The following is an 18,074-nucleotide window of genomic DNA, read 5'->3' on the forward strand; positions in this document are numbered from 1 at the left end:
CTGCGGTGGGTTCTTCCCAACAGGAAGGAGAGACTAGGTGGGGTCGGCAGGTCTGGACCACCCTGGGGCACCCTCGGTGCTCCCACGGGCTGGAAATGCAGGCCCTACCTCAGTGCTGACCCATGGCCGTGGGCACGGGCCAGGCGGGACACCCCGCACCCTCAGTGCCCGGATGGGCCGAGCCCCCACACGGGCCCCGTGGACCCCCCTCAGGTCCTACTGCGGACAAGGCCTCAGACAGACAGCCTGGAACCCGAGGCTGCCTTTCGTACAAAAATCTTTAATAAAAGTAGCTCTGTGCAGAACCACTCCCAGACGGAAGCGGCAATGTACCCCTCTGCTGGCTGGGGGAAGCAAGGCCAGCTGAGGGCGAGACGGGCAGCAGGGCAGCCCCGAGGGTGGCGGGACGTCTTCTCAGCGTGCAGGAGGCATCACGGACACATCTGCGCGCTCAGGGGCGTCCCCGGCTGGCCGCTCCACCACTGACGACACTCGCAGGCTGCCGGACCAGCCTGTCCTTCCCACTCAGGACACATGCGCGTCGGCTCTCGAGGCTGGGGTGACGCCAGGGGCCCAGCCGCCCAGTCAGGGGGGCGCATGGTGTGAGCAAGGAGGGCGGGGGAAGCTGCAGCAGGGCCACCTAGCAGCCCAGGAGCCGCCGGGCCTCCTCGCTCTGGGCCTGCAGGGTCTCGCTGGTGTACTTCTGTAGCAGCTCCATCTTCTTCCTGCGCACGAGCGCCTCCTCGATCTGCGGGCGGCAGAGGCGGGGCTGGGGCGGCGTCCACTCCCCCCGACACCTCTTCCCGGCGCACGTGAGCCACAGGGACCCCCCGTGCACAGCAGGGCAGGCCACTGCCCTAAGGCGGATGGACTCCCGCCTTCCCTGGACCCACACCCTAAACTGCGCGTGGTCACCGGCGCCCCTGGAGTCAGAGCCGCCCGCAGGGACGGGAGGGACCCAGAGAAGCGCCCGGCGGGCCCAGCGTCCTACCTCCTGCTGCGACGGCACCGGCACGTGCGCAATGAACTTCTGCTGCCCGTCCTCCCCTCCTCTGTCCGGGCCGCCCTCCTCGTCAGACTGCAAGAGAGAACAGCCAGAGGCCGTGTGGAGGAGACGCCACGACAGGCCGGCCTGCAGCTGTTTAACAGGAGAGACAGCCCCGGGGACGCGCTCTCCTCAGAGACACGCCCAGGACTCAGCGCTAAGCACAAGGGCCAGCAGAACCTCCTGCCCGAGGAGGAGAGGAAGCAGAGGAGCCAGTGGCCTCAGGGGGACTGGGCTGAGGGCGGGGCTGCAGAGGAGGAGCTGGGTGAGACCTTCGTGTGTTTCTCGGGTTGTGAGTCTTGCGAATATATTATCTTGGAGACCCCGTAGACTGAAGCCCTCCAGGCTCCTCTGTCCATGGGATTCTCCAGGCCAGAATACTGGAGTGGTTGCCATTTCCTTCTCCAAGGGATCTTCCTGACCACGGCATCCAACTTGCAGGCAGATTCTTTACCATGTGAGTCACCAGGGAAGCCCCAAATATATTATTTTTAAAACTAAACTGGTAAAAACAGACCACATGCACAGAAGCATCAATCAGAAGCTGCGTATGAGTCGGCAGCGCTCACTCACGCCTAAGGAACGGCCCTGGGGGCCTGAGGGGAGAGGAGGCTCGTGCGGAGCTGGGTCCCGCCCGCCCCCACCGCACGCGCCCACCGCACGCCGGGCGGACGCAAACAAGAAAGCCTGTGGTGGTCCCGGGAGCCACCCGGTGACCGCAGGCCCAGCCCTGCACACGGGCCACAGCAGGCGGCGCCTCGTGGACACCGTGCCGGCAGCATTCAGGATGGGGCCTCTGGGGCCCGGGGGAAGGATGCGTGGGGCCTCACAGCTCCTTAACAGCTGCCCTGAATCTGCGACAGCTCCAACACACACGACTGTCTAACCCTTCGGAGCCTTTCCATCGCTCTTATGATGAGGGAAGACCCGTCCCCCAGGGGCTGGGGCCCCTGCTGGTCCCAGCTCACCTTCCGCTGCCTCTGCTCACACCAGGGGTCCCACTCTGGGCTCTGGCCACCGGCCGGTCCTCTGGCCGCGGCGCTCCCCTGGGGCCGTCGCGCGTGCTGCCCTGCCGCCCCTCTGCGCTGGTGACGCCTCCCTGACTTCTGAGCTCAGCTGAAGGGTCACCTCCCCAGGAAGTGTTCACGGCCCCACCCGCCCCGCGTCGCTACCCAGAGCTCCTGTCACACGTGCTGTTTTCCTGCGGGGTCTGCTGACCGGGCTGCCCCTTGGATCCTGAGCTACCGACGGAGCGTGTGGCTGCTATGCCCCTCGAGTGGGCCTCACTCACTCGTTAGTGGCCGCCAAGGAAACAAACATCCCTTGAAAAAGCGAACGGGTTCTTTGCATCCAGAGAAAATCTTCGCAGGGCACGCTGCCATCCTGCTTCAAATGCCTGCCTGAGGGCACGCCCCGCAGGTCTGCCGGATCCTGTGCAACGGTGACCCAGTCACCAAGCTCCTCTGAGCCTGCGTCCTTGCCACTGCTGTGCTGACACACCACGCGATGTCTCACGGGGCCTGACCTGTCGTCCCGGCCTGGCTGACTCCCCTCCCCTGGCTCAGTCCACAAATCCACTCCATCCCGGGCCTGCCTGATGGGGAAGCTGGAAGCAGAGGGCTCTGCCGGTGGGACCACAGCTCCAGCCCACCTGGGACCCCGAGGGAGCCTCTGCTCTGGTTTCCCACGGTAAGGTGGGCGTGGGTGGTTAGGGCCCACAGAAGCGCTACCGGCTCCGCCACTGAAGCTCAAACAACGAGGTCAGGCGCTTCAAATTTGCCTACAAATCCAGGCCCAGCAGGTCCCGAGGGCCCAGCTCTTAGACGCAGGTAAGTCACCCCAACATGGAGCACAGGTCCCCAAGTGCTCTCAGCGGTCCTCACTGTGACCCCGAGGGGACCTTCACCCCCCATCCAGGGGCAGACCGGGCCTTGACCCTGCCCAGGCCTGGGTGCCCTCCCCCAGCCACTCTCCAGGGCACCGCAGTGGCCACCCTACCTCCTCCTCGGCCACAGCGTAGATGTTCACCTCCTCTTCCTCCTCCCCCTCCTCCTCCTCTCCTCTCGCCAGGCGGGCCTCTCGCTCTGCTTTCCACTTCTCCACTAGTTCGGCTCTGTCTGCAGACGAGGGACAGCAGGTGTCAGTCACTCTGGCCTCCGAGAAAGCCACATGCTACGCGGGGCAAAGGTGACCAAGGCCTGCCCTCTGCGAAGGGTGACCCTCCTCCGGCCCCGGCAGAAGGGCATCAGACGGGAGGGCAGGGGTCCCACGGCAGCTCCGGGGTGGCTGGCAGGGGACACGCCCGGATCCTCCACAGTTCAACACCCTGAGGTTCCTCGAAGAACCAAAACCAGGACTAACAGAGGATCCAGCGGTTCCATTCCTGGGTTCACACACGGAATAAACAGAGATGCTAATCAGCAAAGACACAGCGCCCCAAGGTTCCGAGGAGCACCATTTACAACAGCCGAGGTGTGGGAGCAGCCGAAGGGTCTCGACAGATGAACGAATAAAGACACACCGTGGAATCCTACTCAGAAAAGAAGACGCCGCACCACCTGCAGCAGCCTGGGTGGATCTGGAGATTACCCCACTGAGTGCGGTACGCCAGACAGAGGCAAACCTCTAAGGTATCACTCACGTGTGGAGTCTAAAGAATACAGCAGGATATACTGCGCAACACAGGGAATGTAGAAAACAGGTTTCGGATAACTTGCCAATGGAATGTGCCTTTAAAAACTGTGAATGATTATACTGCGCACCTGTACGTAATATTGTACACCAACTAAACTTCAATTTTTTACAAAGTCCTAATAGAAAACAAATTCCTTAGAAAAAAGAAAACCTTCTTTCCCAAAGGCGAGAAAAGCAAGCGGAGACCCCCAGTGAAGCGGAACGCCCTCAGACCTACGTCTCTTTTCATACTCCTGCTCCAAGGGCACGATGACACCGTCGTCTTCATCGAGGTAACCGTAGTATTCAAAGTCGATCGCCTTCATGAGCTCGGCTCGGGTCTTTCTTGGAGGAGGAAGCGCTGAAAGAAAGAACTCTTCAGCTTAGCCGGGTTCCCCATCACGGCCACACTCATGCCTGCTCCCCAGTCAATGCGACGCAGGCGCGCAGTATGTGCGCTCCTGCAAACGGCACCAAACAGGCGCTTCGCCACCCCAGTAACGGGGCCACGCACAACACTACCCTTTTAAACCAGCGCTGCTGTCCAGACGCAGTCCGTTCAGGAGGGACCTACCGTCCTTTAAAAAGCAACAACAAAAGCCGCCAAAGCTTTACGGACAGATACGATCGTCACGGCATTGTTTATGCAACAGTGAAAACCTGGACCCCCACGGGACTATGAACGCCTGGCGGGGGGAGGGTGTCCTGTGACCCCCCCGACCGCGGCTTTACGCGCTGCTTTCACAGGAAATGCCGTAATAGCTAATGAAAAACCATGAGACAAAAGAAACTACAAGCAAAAAAGATACATGAGAAACTTCCTGAAAAAATACATTCAGACTAAGTATTACTGTTCAGGATATGTAGCAATTCTGGAAAATCCAAAGGGAAATGAAAGTCCAGTTGATTGGTCAAAGAATAGAAGCTGATTAACTGAAGGAGAAGAAACCTCTAAGCATGAACGTTTCAATGATTAATAGTAACTGAATTCAACTGTCAATTGCATTAGGAATCAGGGAAACAAAAAATAGACACAGTATCTGTTTCAAGTACCAGCAACAGTGTTACAGTTGCGAAGACGCGGAAGTAACTAAAAGTCTACACAGGAGGGGTGGGCACAGCCAGCACGGGCCACCCGAGACTTCATCCTTTGCGTCACTCGGCTTTGTAAGGAGAACCGTGGGGGCACAGGGATGGTCCACACACGACGGGCCCAGGTAGGGGAAGCCCCCTTCCACCGGCCCATGCAGGTACCAGCAACCCTGCCCAGCCTGGGCCACAAGGCCTCGCCCAGGACGGGCTCGGAGCACTGAGTGCATCCTGGCCGCAGGACGGAGCTGGGATCCAGCCGACGCCGGCGGGGCTTGCCCTGGGAGGGAGCTGGGATCCGGCCAACGCCGGCAGGGCTCACCCTGCGGCCCGTGCTTGAACCGTTTGGGGGGTGGGGGGTGATGGTGGTAAACTGTCGCTGAGAGAGGACAAAGTCTAAGTGGATAATGGACAGCCTGCCACCCCAAAGGAGACTGAGGCAGAGAGAAACGCTCGCAGGATGGAAGCCGGAACGGCAGCAGGAGCAAGGGCTCTGGGCCAGCCATTCCTGAGGACAAACACGTCAGTTACAGGAGCCAGCAACAGACTTCTCTGCCTCAAGGGAGCCAGGCTGACGTGACTCAGCTGATGAGATATGCACGGAAGAGCACGGGAAGGCCTGGCAGGGAGCACTCCAGACAGTAACGGCGACGGGGCATCCCTAGCAGAGCACTGGGAGGCGGCAGAGGGGGCTGTGCTACCATTTAAATTATACGCCTGAAGACTAACCTGGGCACTTTCTTCTTAAAAAAAAAAAAGAAAATCGATGCCTGGAATACATAAGAACATAGGAATAAATTTAAAGCCAAAGTAAACGCAAAAACAAAAAATCAGGACAACCTCACTTTACAAGCCTTAAAAACAGAAAGGAACACACCCCACATGTCAACAACCATAAACTGTGAGATGTGAAAAACGGGTGTTTCTTCTGATTTTCTGTATTTCACGTGTCTATAACAGGATTTTATCGCTTTAATAATAACTGGAAAAGGTCAGTTTTCATTCCAATCCCAAAGAAAGGCAATGCCAAAGAACGCTCCAACTACCGCACAATTGCACTCATCTCACACGCTAGTAAAGTCACGCTCAAAACTCTCCAAGCCAGGCTTCAGCAATATGTGAACCGTGAACTTCCTGATGTTCAAGCTGGTTTTAGAAAAGGCAGAGGAACCAGAGATCAAATTGCCAACATCCGCTGGATCATGGAAAAAGCAACAGAGTTCCAGAAAAACATCTATTTCTGCTTTATTGACTATGCCAAAGCCTTTGACTGTGTGGATCACAATAAACTGTGGAAAATTCTGAAAGAGATGGGAATACCAGACCACCTGACCTGCCTCTTGAGAAATTTGTATGCAGGTCAGGAAGCAACAGTTAGAACTGGACATGGAACAACAGACTGGTTCCAAATAGGAAAAGGAGTACGTCAAGGCTGTATAATGTCACCCTGCTTATTTAACTTATATGCAGAGTACATCATGAGAAACACTGGACTGGAAGAAACACAAGCTGGAATCAAGATTGCCAGGAGAAATATCAATAACCTCAGATATGCAGATGACACCACCCTTATGGCAGAAAGTGAAGAGGAACTAAAAAGCCTCTTGATGAAAGTCAAAGCGGAGAGTGAAAAAGTTGGCTTAAAGCTCAACATTCAGAAAACGAAGATCATGGCATCCGGTCCCATCACTTCATGGGAAATAGATGGGGAAACAGTGGAAACAGTGTCAGACTTTATTTTGGGGGGCTCCAAAATCACTGCAGGTGGTGACTGCAGCCATGAAATTAAAAGACGCTTACTTCTTGGAAGGAAAGTTATGACCAACCTAGATAGCATATTCAAAAGCAGAGACATTGCTTTGCCAACAAAGGTTCGTCTAGTCAAGGCTATGGTTTTTCCTGTGGTCATGTATGGATGTGAGAGTTGGACTGTGAAGAAGGCTGAGCGCTGAAGAATTGATGCTTTTGAACTGTGGTGTTGGAGAAGACTCTTGAGAGTCCCTTGGACTGCAAGGAGATCCAACCAGTCCATTCTGAAGGAGATCAGCCCTGGGATTTCTTTGGAAGGAATGATGCTAAAGCTGAAACTCCAGTCCTTTGGCCACCTCACGTGAAGAGTTGACTCATTGGAAAAGACTTTGATGCTGGGAGGGATTGGGGGCAGGAGGAGAAGGGGACGACAGAGGATGAGATGCTGGATGGCATCACTGCCTCGATGGACGTGAGTCTGAGTGAACTCCAGGAGTTGGTGATGGACAGGGAGGCCTGGCGTGCTGTGATTCATGGGGTGGCAAAGAGTCGGACACGACTGAGCGACTGATCTGATCTGATGATGTTTAAATTCTGAACGATTCTAAGCAATGTGAATGACACATGCAGAGCCAGCTTGCACACAGAATGAATTTAAGAAGAAGCAGGGCTTGGGAGGTCCCTGCTGGTCCAGCGGTTAGGATTCCAGGCTATCACTGACAGGGCCCGGGTTCAATTCCTGGTAAGGGAACTGAGATCCACAAGCCTCCCAGGGAGGCCAAAAAAGAGAACAAGTGGGGTTTCATGAAAGTAGACTCGGAAAGGGTCAGCAGAACACCAGCAGTGGGAGGAATCCTGGTCTCGCCCTTCTCTGCTTTCCACACTTTTTCCTATGGGATGCTTGGACTGCTTTTCAAAAAGTCAAAAATCAGACGCAGGCAGTCCAGACCAGTGGCATTCTGGAGGTGCCCAGAGCCAGGGTGTCTGACTCGGACCCTCTCTTCTCCCAGCGCACAGCAGCCTTGGCCCGAGGTGGTGTCAGTCCTTCCATTAACAGCTTTTTCAGCCCAACAAGTACCTGAAACATGGACCTGACTGCATGGACTTGAGCCGCCCCGACAGGCGCCAACCGGGAGGCTCCGCACCCACAGCATCTCTGCGCCCACAGCGTCTCCACGCTCAGTGTCCCTGCACCCACAGTACCTCTGCGTTCACTCGGAGATGAGCGTGTGCAGGGCCTGCAATCTGGTGCCCACAGCCCTGGGTTCCCGCTCCCGCCCAAGGTGTGCCCTGGGCTTGCCGCCTCAACGCCCAGTGCTCGAGGGTTCCCATTTAAACCCTGGGAACGATAATACCCTGACGACAAGGGGCTGCCGCGCAGCTGAGCACACGAAGAGTGCCCTGCACACAGCATCACTTACAACCAGAACCGAGACCTAGGCTGACAGCCTCGCCAACGCCAGCCACTCACGTTCTTTCTCGAACAGCTCTCTGACGCCAGGCAGGTCTTTGGCTGCTCCGAAGTACTTGTAGCCTCGATTTCCCGGGACTTCCTTCCCTTCGTGATCCAGCATTTTAGGGCCAACTTTCTTATGGGGAAGGAAAAAGAGAAAATGGATCTGATCTGTAAACCCACTATTTCTACGTTTGCAGATATAGTTGAAAACAGTGATGCTAAAAGTAGCAGATATTAATGGAAACAAAAATACACTTTGGTACTTTTTTTAATCCTTTAAAAATCAACCTAAATACCTAATGGTAAGAGGGTGATTTAAATAAATTATAGTATGTTCATGGGTGGAATATATTCTATAGCTGACAAATGACGGTTCATATGAAACACTTATACTGGCTGAGAAACTGCTTACAACACAATGTTAAACGAAGAAAAAACAAAGCTTTAAAAAGCTGCAAAAAATCTAAATGACAACTAGTAGAAGAGGAGGAGAAATGAAATATCCAGAAGATGGAACTGCTAAGTTGCTTCAGTCGTGTCTGACGCTGTGTGACCCCATAGACGGCAGCCAACCAGGCTCCCGCGTCCGTGGGATTATCCAGGCAAGAACACTGGAGTGGGTTGCCATTTCCTTCTCCAGTGCAAGAAAGTGAAAAGTGAAAGTGAAGTTGCTGAGTGTTGTCCAACTCTTAGCGACCCCATGGACTGCGGCCCACAAGGCTCCTCCATCCATGGGATTTTCCAGGCAAGAGGACTGGAGTGGGGCGCCATCGCCTTCTCCGAGAAGATGGAACCCCATCCGTTAAAAACGATGACGGTAACAGCCGCAGGCCACAGGCGGTGCGTCTGGACGAGGCTCTGTACTGCAGGTGAGAGGCCATGAGGCGTGGATCGCGGTGAAACAGCCAGATGACTGAGCCAGAGGTGAATGCGGCTCAGCGTGTCACTTTTACACCCAGGAAGTAAACGTCAACTTCTTTCACATTAAAAAGCTCCAGAAGGAAATAGACAGAAGCGTCACTACTGACTTGGGAGCTTCTGTAACCCTCCAGGAGGGTTACAAGCGGCACGACCGCCGTCCGACAGAGAAAACCAGGGTCACAGAGGGAACGAGGGTGCGGAGGCAACGCTCCCAGCACGTGCTCAAGGAGTGGGAAGACGGACGCCTCGGCTAGGCCAGGCACTGAGCTGAGGATTATGGCTCTGTGTTAAGAGGGGGCCGGACTAAGACACAGAAACGCTGCCCACGTTTCTTACATGACAGCCCACTGACCAGACACAGCTGGTTCAAAGACCTGGGCAAACGGGGCAGGTCTGGGTCAGGAAATCCACTACATGGGTCACAACTGTCAACTTTTACAAAATCAAAATAGAACAGAACAGAAAATACCAAAATGCAGCAGCGCACACCAGGCATCTTCTCAGCACATCTGCATGTCGCTGGGCTGTGACACAGTGGCCGTGTGTGATTTATAGACACATACAGGGTCAGGGTCCTAAAAGCCTGGAAGTCACTGTTCTAAAATACTGCCTTTAAAGAATCCAAAGGGAAAAAAGAACTCAAAGCAAGCACGGAGCGGCCTGTCTCAGGGCCCCCTCAAGCACAGATGCTGCGGTGGAAGGGCCATCCCAATTCTCAAGGAGCTCAGAGACGCACGTGCAGCACCAAGGTCGTCTCCACGGGGCCTGGGGAGACGGAGCGGCTCACTCGGGACGCCTGGCCGGTACACACTCCCAGGCCCGCACTGGGGCCTTCTCCACCACTGGCCCTGTGCTTTCCCGGTTCCCGTGCACACACAGCAGGCCCTTCCAGGCTCCTTTCATTTCTCAAGGGCCTCTCCCAGGCAGGCCTGCGGGGGCTGCAGTAAGACAGGACCCACCCTGCCTAGAAAGCCCCCGAGCCGGGCCCTGGGCCGCTGCTTACTCACCCCATAGTCAGGGCCACCCAGCTCCTTGATCCGGACCTCCCAGTGTCCTTTCTCTCGCAGCAGCTTGTTAATCTCATCATTCAGGTCTCGAATCCGGAATTCACCTAAACCAGCTAAGAAAAGAGAAATGTCGTATCATTTCCTGAAAACACCGCTTCATGTCACACCCGTGAGTGAATGTCAACACCGACAGAGGTGGGCAACGCAAAAACACTACTTCAGCTTACGAGAAAAACCATCCACCCCGCAATCACGGAAGGGTGATGATCGTGAACAGAGTTCCAGCGGCGCCAGAAAAACTCTGAAAAAAACTTCCTCCCCATTAGCATCCAGAGAAATACAAACTGAAGCTGTCCTGCAGCTCCATTTACACCAGCACTAACACATCACATCTCAGCGGTGGGGCGCTCAGCGTCTAGGACGCAGGGAGGCAGCGTCAGCAAAGCAGCCTGCCGGTCCCCGGGAACACCTCTGACAAGGAGCCCAAGGGGCGGATTTGAGGGGACAGCACAGGAGGCTGCTGAGGCGCTGTCACTGGTGACTGGGGCGTCCCACCAGAGGCGGGACGACGGTCAGGGATCCCCGGCGTGCTAACGTGAAGCACCCTGTGCCCACAGGGAGGGAGATGGCCTCTTTCCTCCCCTGAATCGCTTCTGTTCCTTTGTCAGGTTGGCGGACCACACGCGTGTGCCCCTACGTCTGGACTCCTTATTCTGTTCCCTGGTCTGTCTGTCTCTCACCAGGACCCTGTTGTCTTGACACCTTTAGCTTTACACTGAATCACAAATTAGATATTATGGGTACTCCAGTTTTGTTCTTCAAAGTTCTTCTGGCTGCAGACAGCTTCACACGGAAAGGCAAAGCTGTGAATTTTACAGTTTGTCAACAGAAACTGGAAAACCACGCTGGGGTTCTGTGATACATGGTAAAAAGGAAAAGAGCTGACCTCTTTCAGATGTTGAGTCTTGCCCTTCACAAACACTATGTCTCCATTTCACTGGTTCTTGACTACCTGGCATCGCTGCTTCAGTTTTTACCATACAGACCATGTGCGTATCCTACTAGATTCATACCTAAGCGTTTCTTGCCTTTTGATGCTTCTGTAAATAACACTTTGAAACATGCTCTAGTTCCAAATGTTCCTGCTAGTACAGAAATCGAACTGACTTTGTTTATATGGACTTTTTAGTCTGTCATCTGGCTAAACTCAGTTGCTCACTGTGGAAATCCTTCTGTAGATTCCTTGGAATTTCCTACACAGAAAATCAAGTCATCTCGGAATAGAGCATTTCTCTTCCTTTCAGTCTCTGGGTCTTTTATTTCCTTTTCTTGCTTTACTGTACTGGCCAGGAGTTCCAGTGCAATACTGAGTGGAAGGGGTGAGAAAGGAGTCTTCACCTTGCTCCTGATCCTGGGGGAGAGCGTCCAATCTTGCCGCATTAAGCATGATGTTTGCCACAGGCTTTTTGGTCGAAGTGTTTTATCAGGGAAAGGAAGAAGTTCTGGTTTATTCCTGGTCAGCTGAGTTTTTATGGATGAATGATGAACTGTGTCAAAGACTTCTGCACCAACTGAGATGATGTGGTTTTTATTCTTTAAAATGATGACACAGTGAATTAATTTTTGAATGCTGAATCAACCATGCAATTCTTTGTTGAGATTTTTATGGCCAAATTCAGTAAGGAATATTGGTCTGTAGTTTTTTTCTCTTCTTGTAATGTCTTTTTCTGATTTCAGGATCAAGGGAACACATACTAAAATATATAAAAAAGTAAATTAGGAAGTGTTCCTTCTTCACTCTTCTGGAAGAAGCTGTAGAGCTGGTATTTCTTAAATATCTGAACTGGCCAGTGAAGCCATCTGGGTCTGGAATCTTCTTTGCTGGAAAGTTTTTAACTATGAATTCAATTTCTCTAATAAATAAAGCCCCCTCCAGATATCACGAAATTTCCAGGGTGGGGGGAGGTTGGAGGGGTAACACTGCCAATGGTTAGGAACCAGTATGTTAGCATGTGTCTTTTAAGCAGTGGCCCATTTCATCTAAGTTGCTGAGTGATAGCCCTCAAGTTGTACCTAATGTCCCCTTACCTTTTAATGGTTAGAGAGTAGTGACATTCCCAATTTCATTCTTGCCGTTTCCAACCTGTGTCTTTTTTTCTTGATCAGCCTAACTGGACTAGAAGTTTATCGATTTTACTCAACCCACTTTTGATCTAATTTCTCTACTTATCTTCTGTTTCCTTCTTTCCTTCTGCTTACTTTGGAATTAATTTGCTCTTCCTTTTTGGTTTCTTAGGGGAGAAGCTTGGATCACTGACCTGAGACCTTTCTTATTTTAACGCTATAAATTTTCATCTAAGCACTGCTTTTTTCATACCTTGAATTCTGACATTACATTTTCATTATCACTCAATTTAAAATATTTTCTAATTTTCTTGAGGTTTTCCTGTAGGTATATGGGTTGTTTAGGAGTATTTTTAATTTCTAAATATTTAGGAAGTTGCCAGGTATCTTTCTGTTACCGATTTCTACATTAACTGTGCTTTAATCAGTAAATTATACTTTGCAAAATTTTAATCATTTTATGTTTGCTAGCATTTATTTTACAATCCAAAATATGCTCTATTTTGGTGAATATTCCATTTGCTCTTCAAAAAGAAAGCCTATTCTTTGTGAGGTGAGTGCCCTATACACGGCAAGTAGGTCAAACTGCCTGCCAGTACTGCTCAGTTCTCCTGTCCTTACTCCTGTCCCACCGACTACTGAGAGGGGGCTGATGCCCCTACGCCTAACTGGAGAAGTGAGAATCAAGCACTTTAAAGAGAGAGGCTGGCTTACCATTCTGAATTTGAGCCACTTTTTTTGAGATCTCTCCAATGATCTATGAAAAAAAATAAAAGGTAATACATTTTTATGACTTTTGAGTAAGTCTGAAACCATAAGAAATATCTAATTAAAAATGCTTAGAAATGTGGTTTAAGAGTCTTGCAGGTAATAGAATTCAGAGACTTGTTGTTTCTGCTAAGATCGAATTCGCCCAGACCGCACCTGTCGTCTCCACTTCTCGGCTTTAGGCAGTTCAGTGCACTCTGAGGCGAGGAAGGGTCTTCGCTCCTGAGGAAAAGCAAAGCACACGTGTGGCACTATTCTGTGTGAAATTACAAGCTTCGTGAGGCACCACAGCTGATTCCCTCCTGAAGCCTCAGATGTCTAACAGTCCAAAGACACCTGCAGCCTCAGTCCCCGGCGGCTTTCATCAAGCATTCAGGCTCACTCTGCAATCTTTCCGTAGGAAACAACTGCACAGGCAAACCCCTCCCCGCATCATCCCTGGGTCGGGGGCCGATCCTCAGGGTCAAAGTCCACTGCGCTGGAGCACGACTGTGAGCAAAGTGGGGGTTAATCCGAGTCTAACTCTGTCAGCCCTCAGGATCCATGGTTCCTCTGCAACCACAGATTCAACCAACCACAGCCGTGTAGCTCCACAGCAGTTACTGCTGGAAAATATCTGTGTAAGTGAATCCACGCGGCACAAACTTGGGTTGTTCGGGGTCAGGGGTCACAGACAGACGCGAAGTGCACCTAGCTATACCCATCTCACGGCACGTCTACACGACCGTAAGCAACGACAGCCGTCAGGGTCTAGAACAGACACATATGCGCGCGTCTGTGTGTACACGGCTGTACGCGCCTGTGTGTACACGGCTGTACGTGTGGGTGCAGGGGCAGGTGAGCGGATGCTTTTAAAAAACAAAACAAAAGTACTCAGAGAACAGCGTATATGACCCCTAACCTGGCTGAGTCTCCATGAGCGGAGGCCATCCGCTGGTCTCAGGTTAGAGCTGCTTCCCAGAGCATACCTCACTTTCTACTACTCAGCATGAGCCCGGGCTGGGATAGCAGGGAGACCCAAGCATCCCGTCACCAAGGATACAGATCATCACACGGCCCCCGCGACAGGGCGCTTCACCTGGGCCTCAGGTGAAGAGACTCTTAGGATACGGGGAAGCACAGGCGAGAAGAGGAGGGTCTGGAGTCTGAAGTCTGCCTGCGCTCGTCTTTCCTGCTGGAAAACCCACGAGGAAGCTTTAAACCAACCTTTACTTTCCCCTCTTCCAGCTGAGCCTGGCGAAATCTTGCTAAGGCCGTCCTACCGGGAAGAGAGAAGACCGTTAGATCCTGCTCACAGGCCTCTCATCAGCCAAGTTTCTGGACGGGCAGGTCTGCTCATGACCATGTTAGCTGCCGCTCCTCACTCACATACACACATACACACTGCTGTCAAGCAACCAGAGACATCATGGCTTTCCATGTTCCAAAGAGCAGGGTTCATACGGACTTGTACTCCTGAACACCCCCATATCCCCTCTACCCACACAGCAGGTAAGGACAGTGGGAAGCTCAGCGCCCCGCTACGGTATTAAAACACTGGCATGATGGACTGCGGCTCTCACAGGCCCGCCTCCCCTTCAGCATAAGTTCTGGGAGCAGCGAGAAAACACTTCAGGGGAGATAAATACATGGGCAGATGCGTGCACGCTACTTCAACACAGGGAGAGGAAGAGACGTGTACCCAAAGACCAAACAGAAAAAGAGCTCCAAGCTGGCAATCAAGCAGCATAAAATTTGCAGACAAAAGGGACTTGATACTTACATGGCCTTTTCCGCGTTTCGGGCCTAAAAGGAAAAGAGAGGGGAAGAAAAATGTCCGTGTTTTAAAAAGCTTTTTACTTTTTAGAAAAAGGTTTTACTTAAAGAAATGCTTCACCAGGACACAGTCAGAAACATGAGCACAGCAATAACAACAAAAATCAAAAGATGCCCAAATCCCGTGACTTGACTCAGCCGCTCTCTCTACCTAAACTCCTCCACCGTGACCACGCCCTTGGATCTGGCCACCCCTCCTTCAGAATCCACCTGTTTCATCATCATCCCAGATAATTCTCCCGTCACCCTTTCTTCCCAGCTAGGCTGCTCCCCTTTGTCTGGGTCTATACCTACCAGACACTTTCCACCCAGCATCACAACTCTCTGTTCTCTGCCAGTGGAACTTGAGGAAGGAAAGACTGGCTTTTACAAGTGAGTTTTATGGAGATTGTTGCACTTAGGGCAGTCACTTATCCCTGAAACACAGCGTCGGGCAGGGAACACGTTTTCTGGGTTGCAATGTAAGGAGAGTACGTGCTGAGTCCAGGACCTGAGTGTCTCTCCACTCTCCCACTTAGCATCCCTGAGAAATCCTCTCTCAGGCTCGGCTTCCCCACCTCTAGGCAGGGATGGGACCTTTTACCTCACAGAGGCGTCAGGATGGTTCAGATAAATACGTGAAGACGTCAGCGAGGCAGTGTACAGGTGCTCAGCAAGCGTGAGCTCCACTTAAGTCTTTCTGACTTTTTCTTACAAGTGACACAGCAATAAACTTGCTAAGTGCTTGATAGATAAATGAACACGACATCTACTAAGGAAAGAAACAGAGAGGCTCTCCCAGGAGAAGCCACCTTCTTGAAGGCTGAGGTTGTGTCCTACCTGCTTCATTAAAGCCTATAGAGTCTCAGTATCTAATGTAATTTGTGAAACGCCATGATGGGCACTAGGAATCTGGCCACGATCCTTCCTTCTGAGGGAAGTCGGAGGAACCTCCCTCCCCAGCACAATGAATCATTTGACAAGGGGACGTAACCAGGGTTACAACTCAGTGGACATCTGTGGCTGCTGTTCGGTCACCCAGTCGTGTCTGACTCTTTGCAACGCCATGGACTGCAGCATGCCAGGCTTCCCTGTCCTTCACTATCTTGCAGAGTTTGCTCAAACTCATGCCCATTGAGTCGGCCATGCCATCCAACCATCTCATCCTCAGTTGCCCCCTCTCCTCCTGCCCTCAGTCTTTCAGGGCTTCCCTGGTGGCTCAGACCGTAAAGAATCCGCCTGCAATGCGGGAGACCCAGGTTCGTTCCCTGAGTCGGGGAGATGCCCTGGAGAAGGGAATAGCTACCCACTCCAGTATTCTTGCCTGGAGAATCCCATGGCGGGCTACAGTCCACAGGGACACGAAGGGTCGGGCAGGACTAAGAGGCTAACACTTTCAATGGACATGAATTAGGGCAAATTCAGGGAGAGAGTGGAGGTCAGGGGAGCCCGGAGTGCTGCGGTCTACGGGTGTGCAGAGTCGGACACGACTGAGCAAGCGAACAACAACGAAATCCAGGGTTATGGAAACCCACAAAAAGGAGTGTGTGTGATGGCCAGTTTGTCAGAAACATCCAAAGCCAGGGCCCCTTCTCCTCTGCTAGGGAACGGAGAGAGGAAACTCCCCACGCTTGTCAGAGTTCGGAAACGAGAGCCTGCGGGCTGAGGCGGCCAGTGTGAAGGAGTAATGGGAGACGGGGGGGGCATGATCTTCCAGGGCTGGAGAGCGGAGAAGGCTGCTTTCTGCGCACTGGTTTCTCATCAACCGACAGACTTCCATGACGCCTTCGATCACTTGCTACTGAGCCGAGCTCCTCGCACGGGCGCTTCGCTTGGTGAGAACGTCACGGTCACCAACGCACCCGCGCGTCCTCCCGTCCCCGGACCCTGCCCTGGGGGGGCTGCCCCCGCCTCCTCCGGCCTCACGCGGCGGGAAGGCCCCGTGTCCCGAACGCGGGCGCCGGAGCCCCCGGGCTCCCCGGCCCCGGCCCGCCGCTCTCCTCCCTCGCTCCCCGCCCCGCTCACCATGCTGCGAGGGAGCGCGCCGCCCTCAGGCCGCGCGGCACCGGCCCACGGACCTCCGCCGCCACGGGAGCGGCCAATCCGGACGGGAACTGAAGGTTCTAACCTTCCCTATCCACAGGCTTCCCAGTCGGAAGGATAACTAAGGGACCGGAAGTGAGGAACCGGAAGCGAAACTCAGAATTGACCAGGGGACGGGAAGGAAGTGCAGGCGCGCTCCCGTTGGCAGCCTTCCCTGGGCGTCAGGACGTCGCACCGACGTGTGCGCACGAAAATTAGGGGCGCGGCAGAACTGCGCTTGCGCTACGGAACGGAAGCGTCTCCAACTAGGACCGGGGAGGTGGGGCGGTGGTGGTGCTGGTATTGCTCTCGCGATAACAACGGCGAGATTTCCCGTGATAACTCGCGTCCCGCCGTCTTGTGTGAGGCTGCTTGGGCCGTGGCTGCCCCTGGAGGTCCGCGTCCCTGCTGCTCCGTCACGTCGTGGAGCGGAGACACGCCGCTGGAAGTTCCTCGTCCTCAGCCCTCTGAGTGGACGGGGGGGCCCTCCCGCGGCCCGCATGCTCGCCAGTGGCGGGAGGTTGCCTCGCCAGCTCCCCCTCCCCTCAGGCGTTTATTTCGGGTCTGTGCTTCTGAGATTTTCTCCTGGAATCGCGGGGTCTGTCCAAGCTGGACCAAGGCTTGAGGTCACCCTTTTAAAATAAACGTAAGGCCCGGGGGCGAAAAGGGCCGCTACTGCCGGAGCTCAGTCGGTGGGTACTGGGCACGTCGCGGGGATCAGAAGGGCCTTAGTCCAGGACCAGGGAGGCAAAGAGGCCATCGCTAGGGATGGACCTGGGGGCTCCTCCCGCAGAGCCCCGGTGGCCACCTCAGGGTCCGGGTGGGCACTGCGGCTAGTTCCAGCACCTCCCCCTCGGCCAGCATGGTACTTTGCGGAAGCAACTTCCTGCGACACGGGGCCTAATCTTTGCTGGGTGCTCCGGGTGCAGCCGGGAAGCACAGGCCATCGGGGGACGCAGCCAACGTTTGTGGTTCAGACAGGACGGACGAGTGCTTGGAACACCAGGGGGCAAGTTCAGGCTGTCCTGCCACAGTCCGTCGTCCACCTTCCTGACAGCTAGGTGTGGGCTTGCCAGGAAACCCTGGCCTATGGGAATGGAGTGGAAGGAATGTGTGCCACTTAGGTGGTGCCTTGCAAAGTGTGGATGTGCCTTGCCCGAAAACTTCGCTGCTTTAGCACTGTGAGCTTTGGGGCTCTCTTCCAGGCTGATGGCCACTTTCAACCATCTCAGCAGAAGCCAGGAATACAGATGGGTTATCCAGGAGAGATGTACAGAGAAACCTCTTGTCAGATGGAGTTAATTCCCATGACGCACGCAGGAGATCCCCAAGGTTGAACATTTCACACCAGCAGAACCACTGCCAG

The 18,074-nt window shown here is 53.6% G+C and overlaps 1 protein-coding gene across 1 annotated transcript; it reads right to left on the reverse strand.

Moving 5' to 3' along the window:
* Positions 1 to 264: 264 nt before the first annotated feature.
* Positions 265 to 16,978, reverse strand: ISY1 (ISY1 splicing factor homolog). Its single transcript, XM_061397268.1, has 11 exons — positions 16,652 to 16,978; positions 14,595 to 14,617; positions 14,039 to 14,090; positions 12,989 to 13,054; positions 12,779 to 12,821; positions 9,941 to 10,053; positions 8,028 to 8,145; positions 3,957 to 4,079; positions 3,044 to 3,162; positions 992 to 1,078; positions 265 to 748 (listed from the first exon to the last, which is right to left on the reverse strand). Exons 1-11 carry the CDS (start codon positions 16,652 to 16,654, stop codon positions 641 to 643), a joined length of 855 nt encoding a protein of 284 aa, XP_061253252.1. The 5' UTR covers positions 16,655 to 16,978; the 3' UTR covers positions 265 to 640.
* Between the last annotated feature and the right edge of the window lie 1,096 nt (positions 16,979 to 18,074).

This window comes from Bos javanicus, chromosome 22 (genome assembly GCF_032452875.1).
Source record: "Bos javanicus breed banteng chromosome 22, ARS-OSU_banteng_1.0, whole genome shotgun sequence".
NCBI classification, from domain to species: domain Eukaryota; kingdom Metazoa; phylum Chordata; class Mammalia; order Artiodactyla; family Bovidae; genus Bos; species Bos javanicus.

Coding starts and splice junctions, on each gene's coding strand:
- ISY1 (XM_061397268.1), bottom strand. Junction 10,054..12,778: donor AGTGGCTCAAATTCAGAATG/GTAAGCCAGCCT, acceptor CTCTTTTCTTAG/CTGGTTTAGGTGAATTCCGG. Junction 749..991: donor CGGTGCCGTCGCAGCAGGAG/GTAGGACGCTGG, acceptor TGCCGCCCGCAG/ATCGAGGAGGCGCTCGTGCG.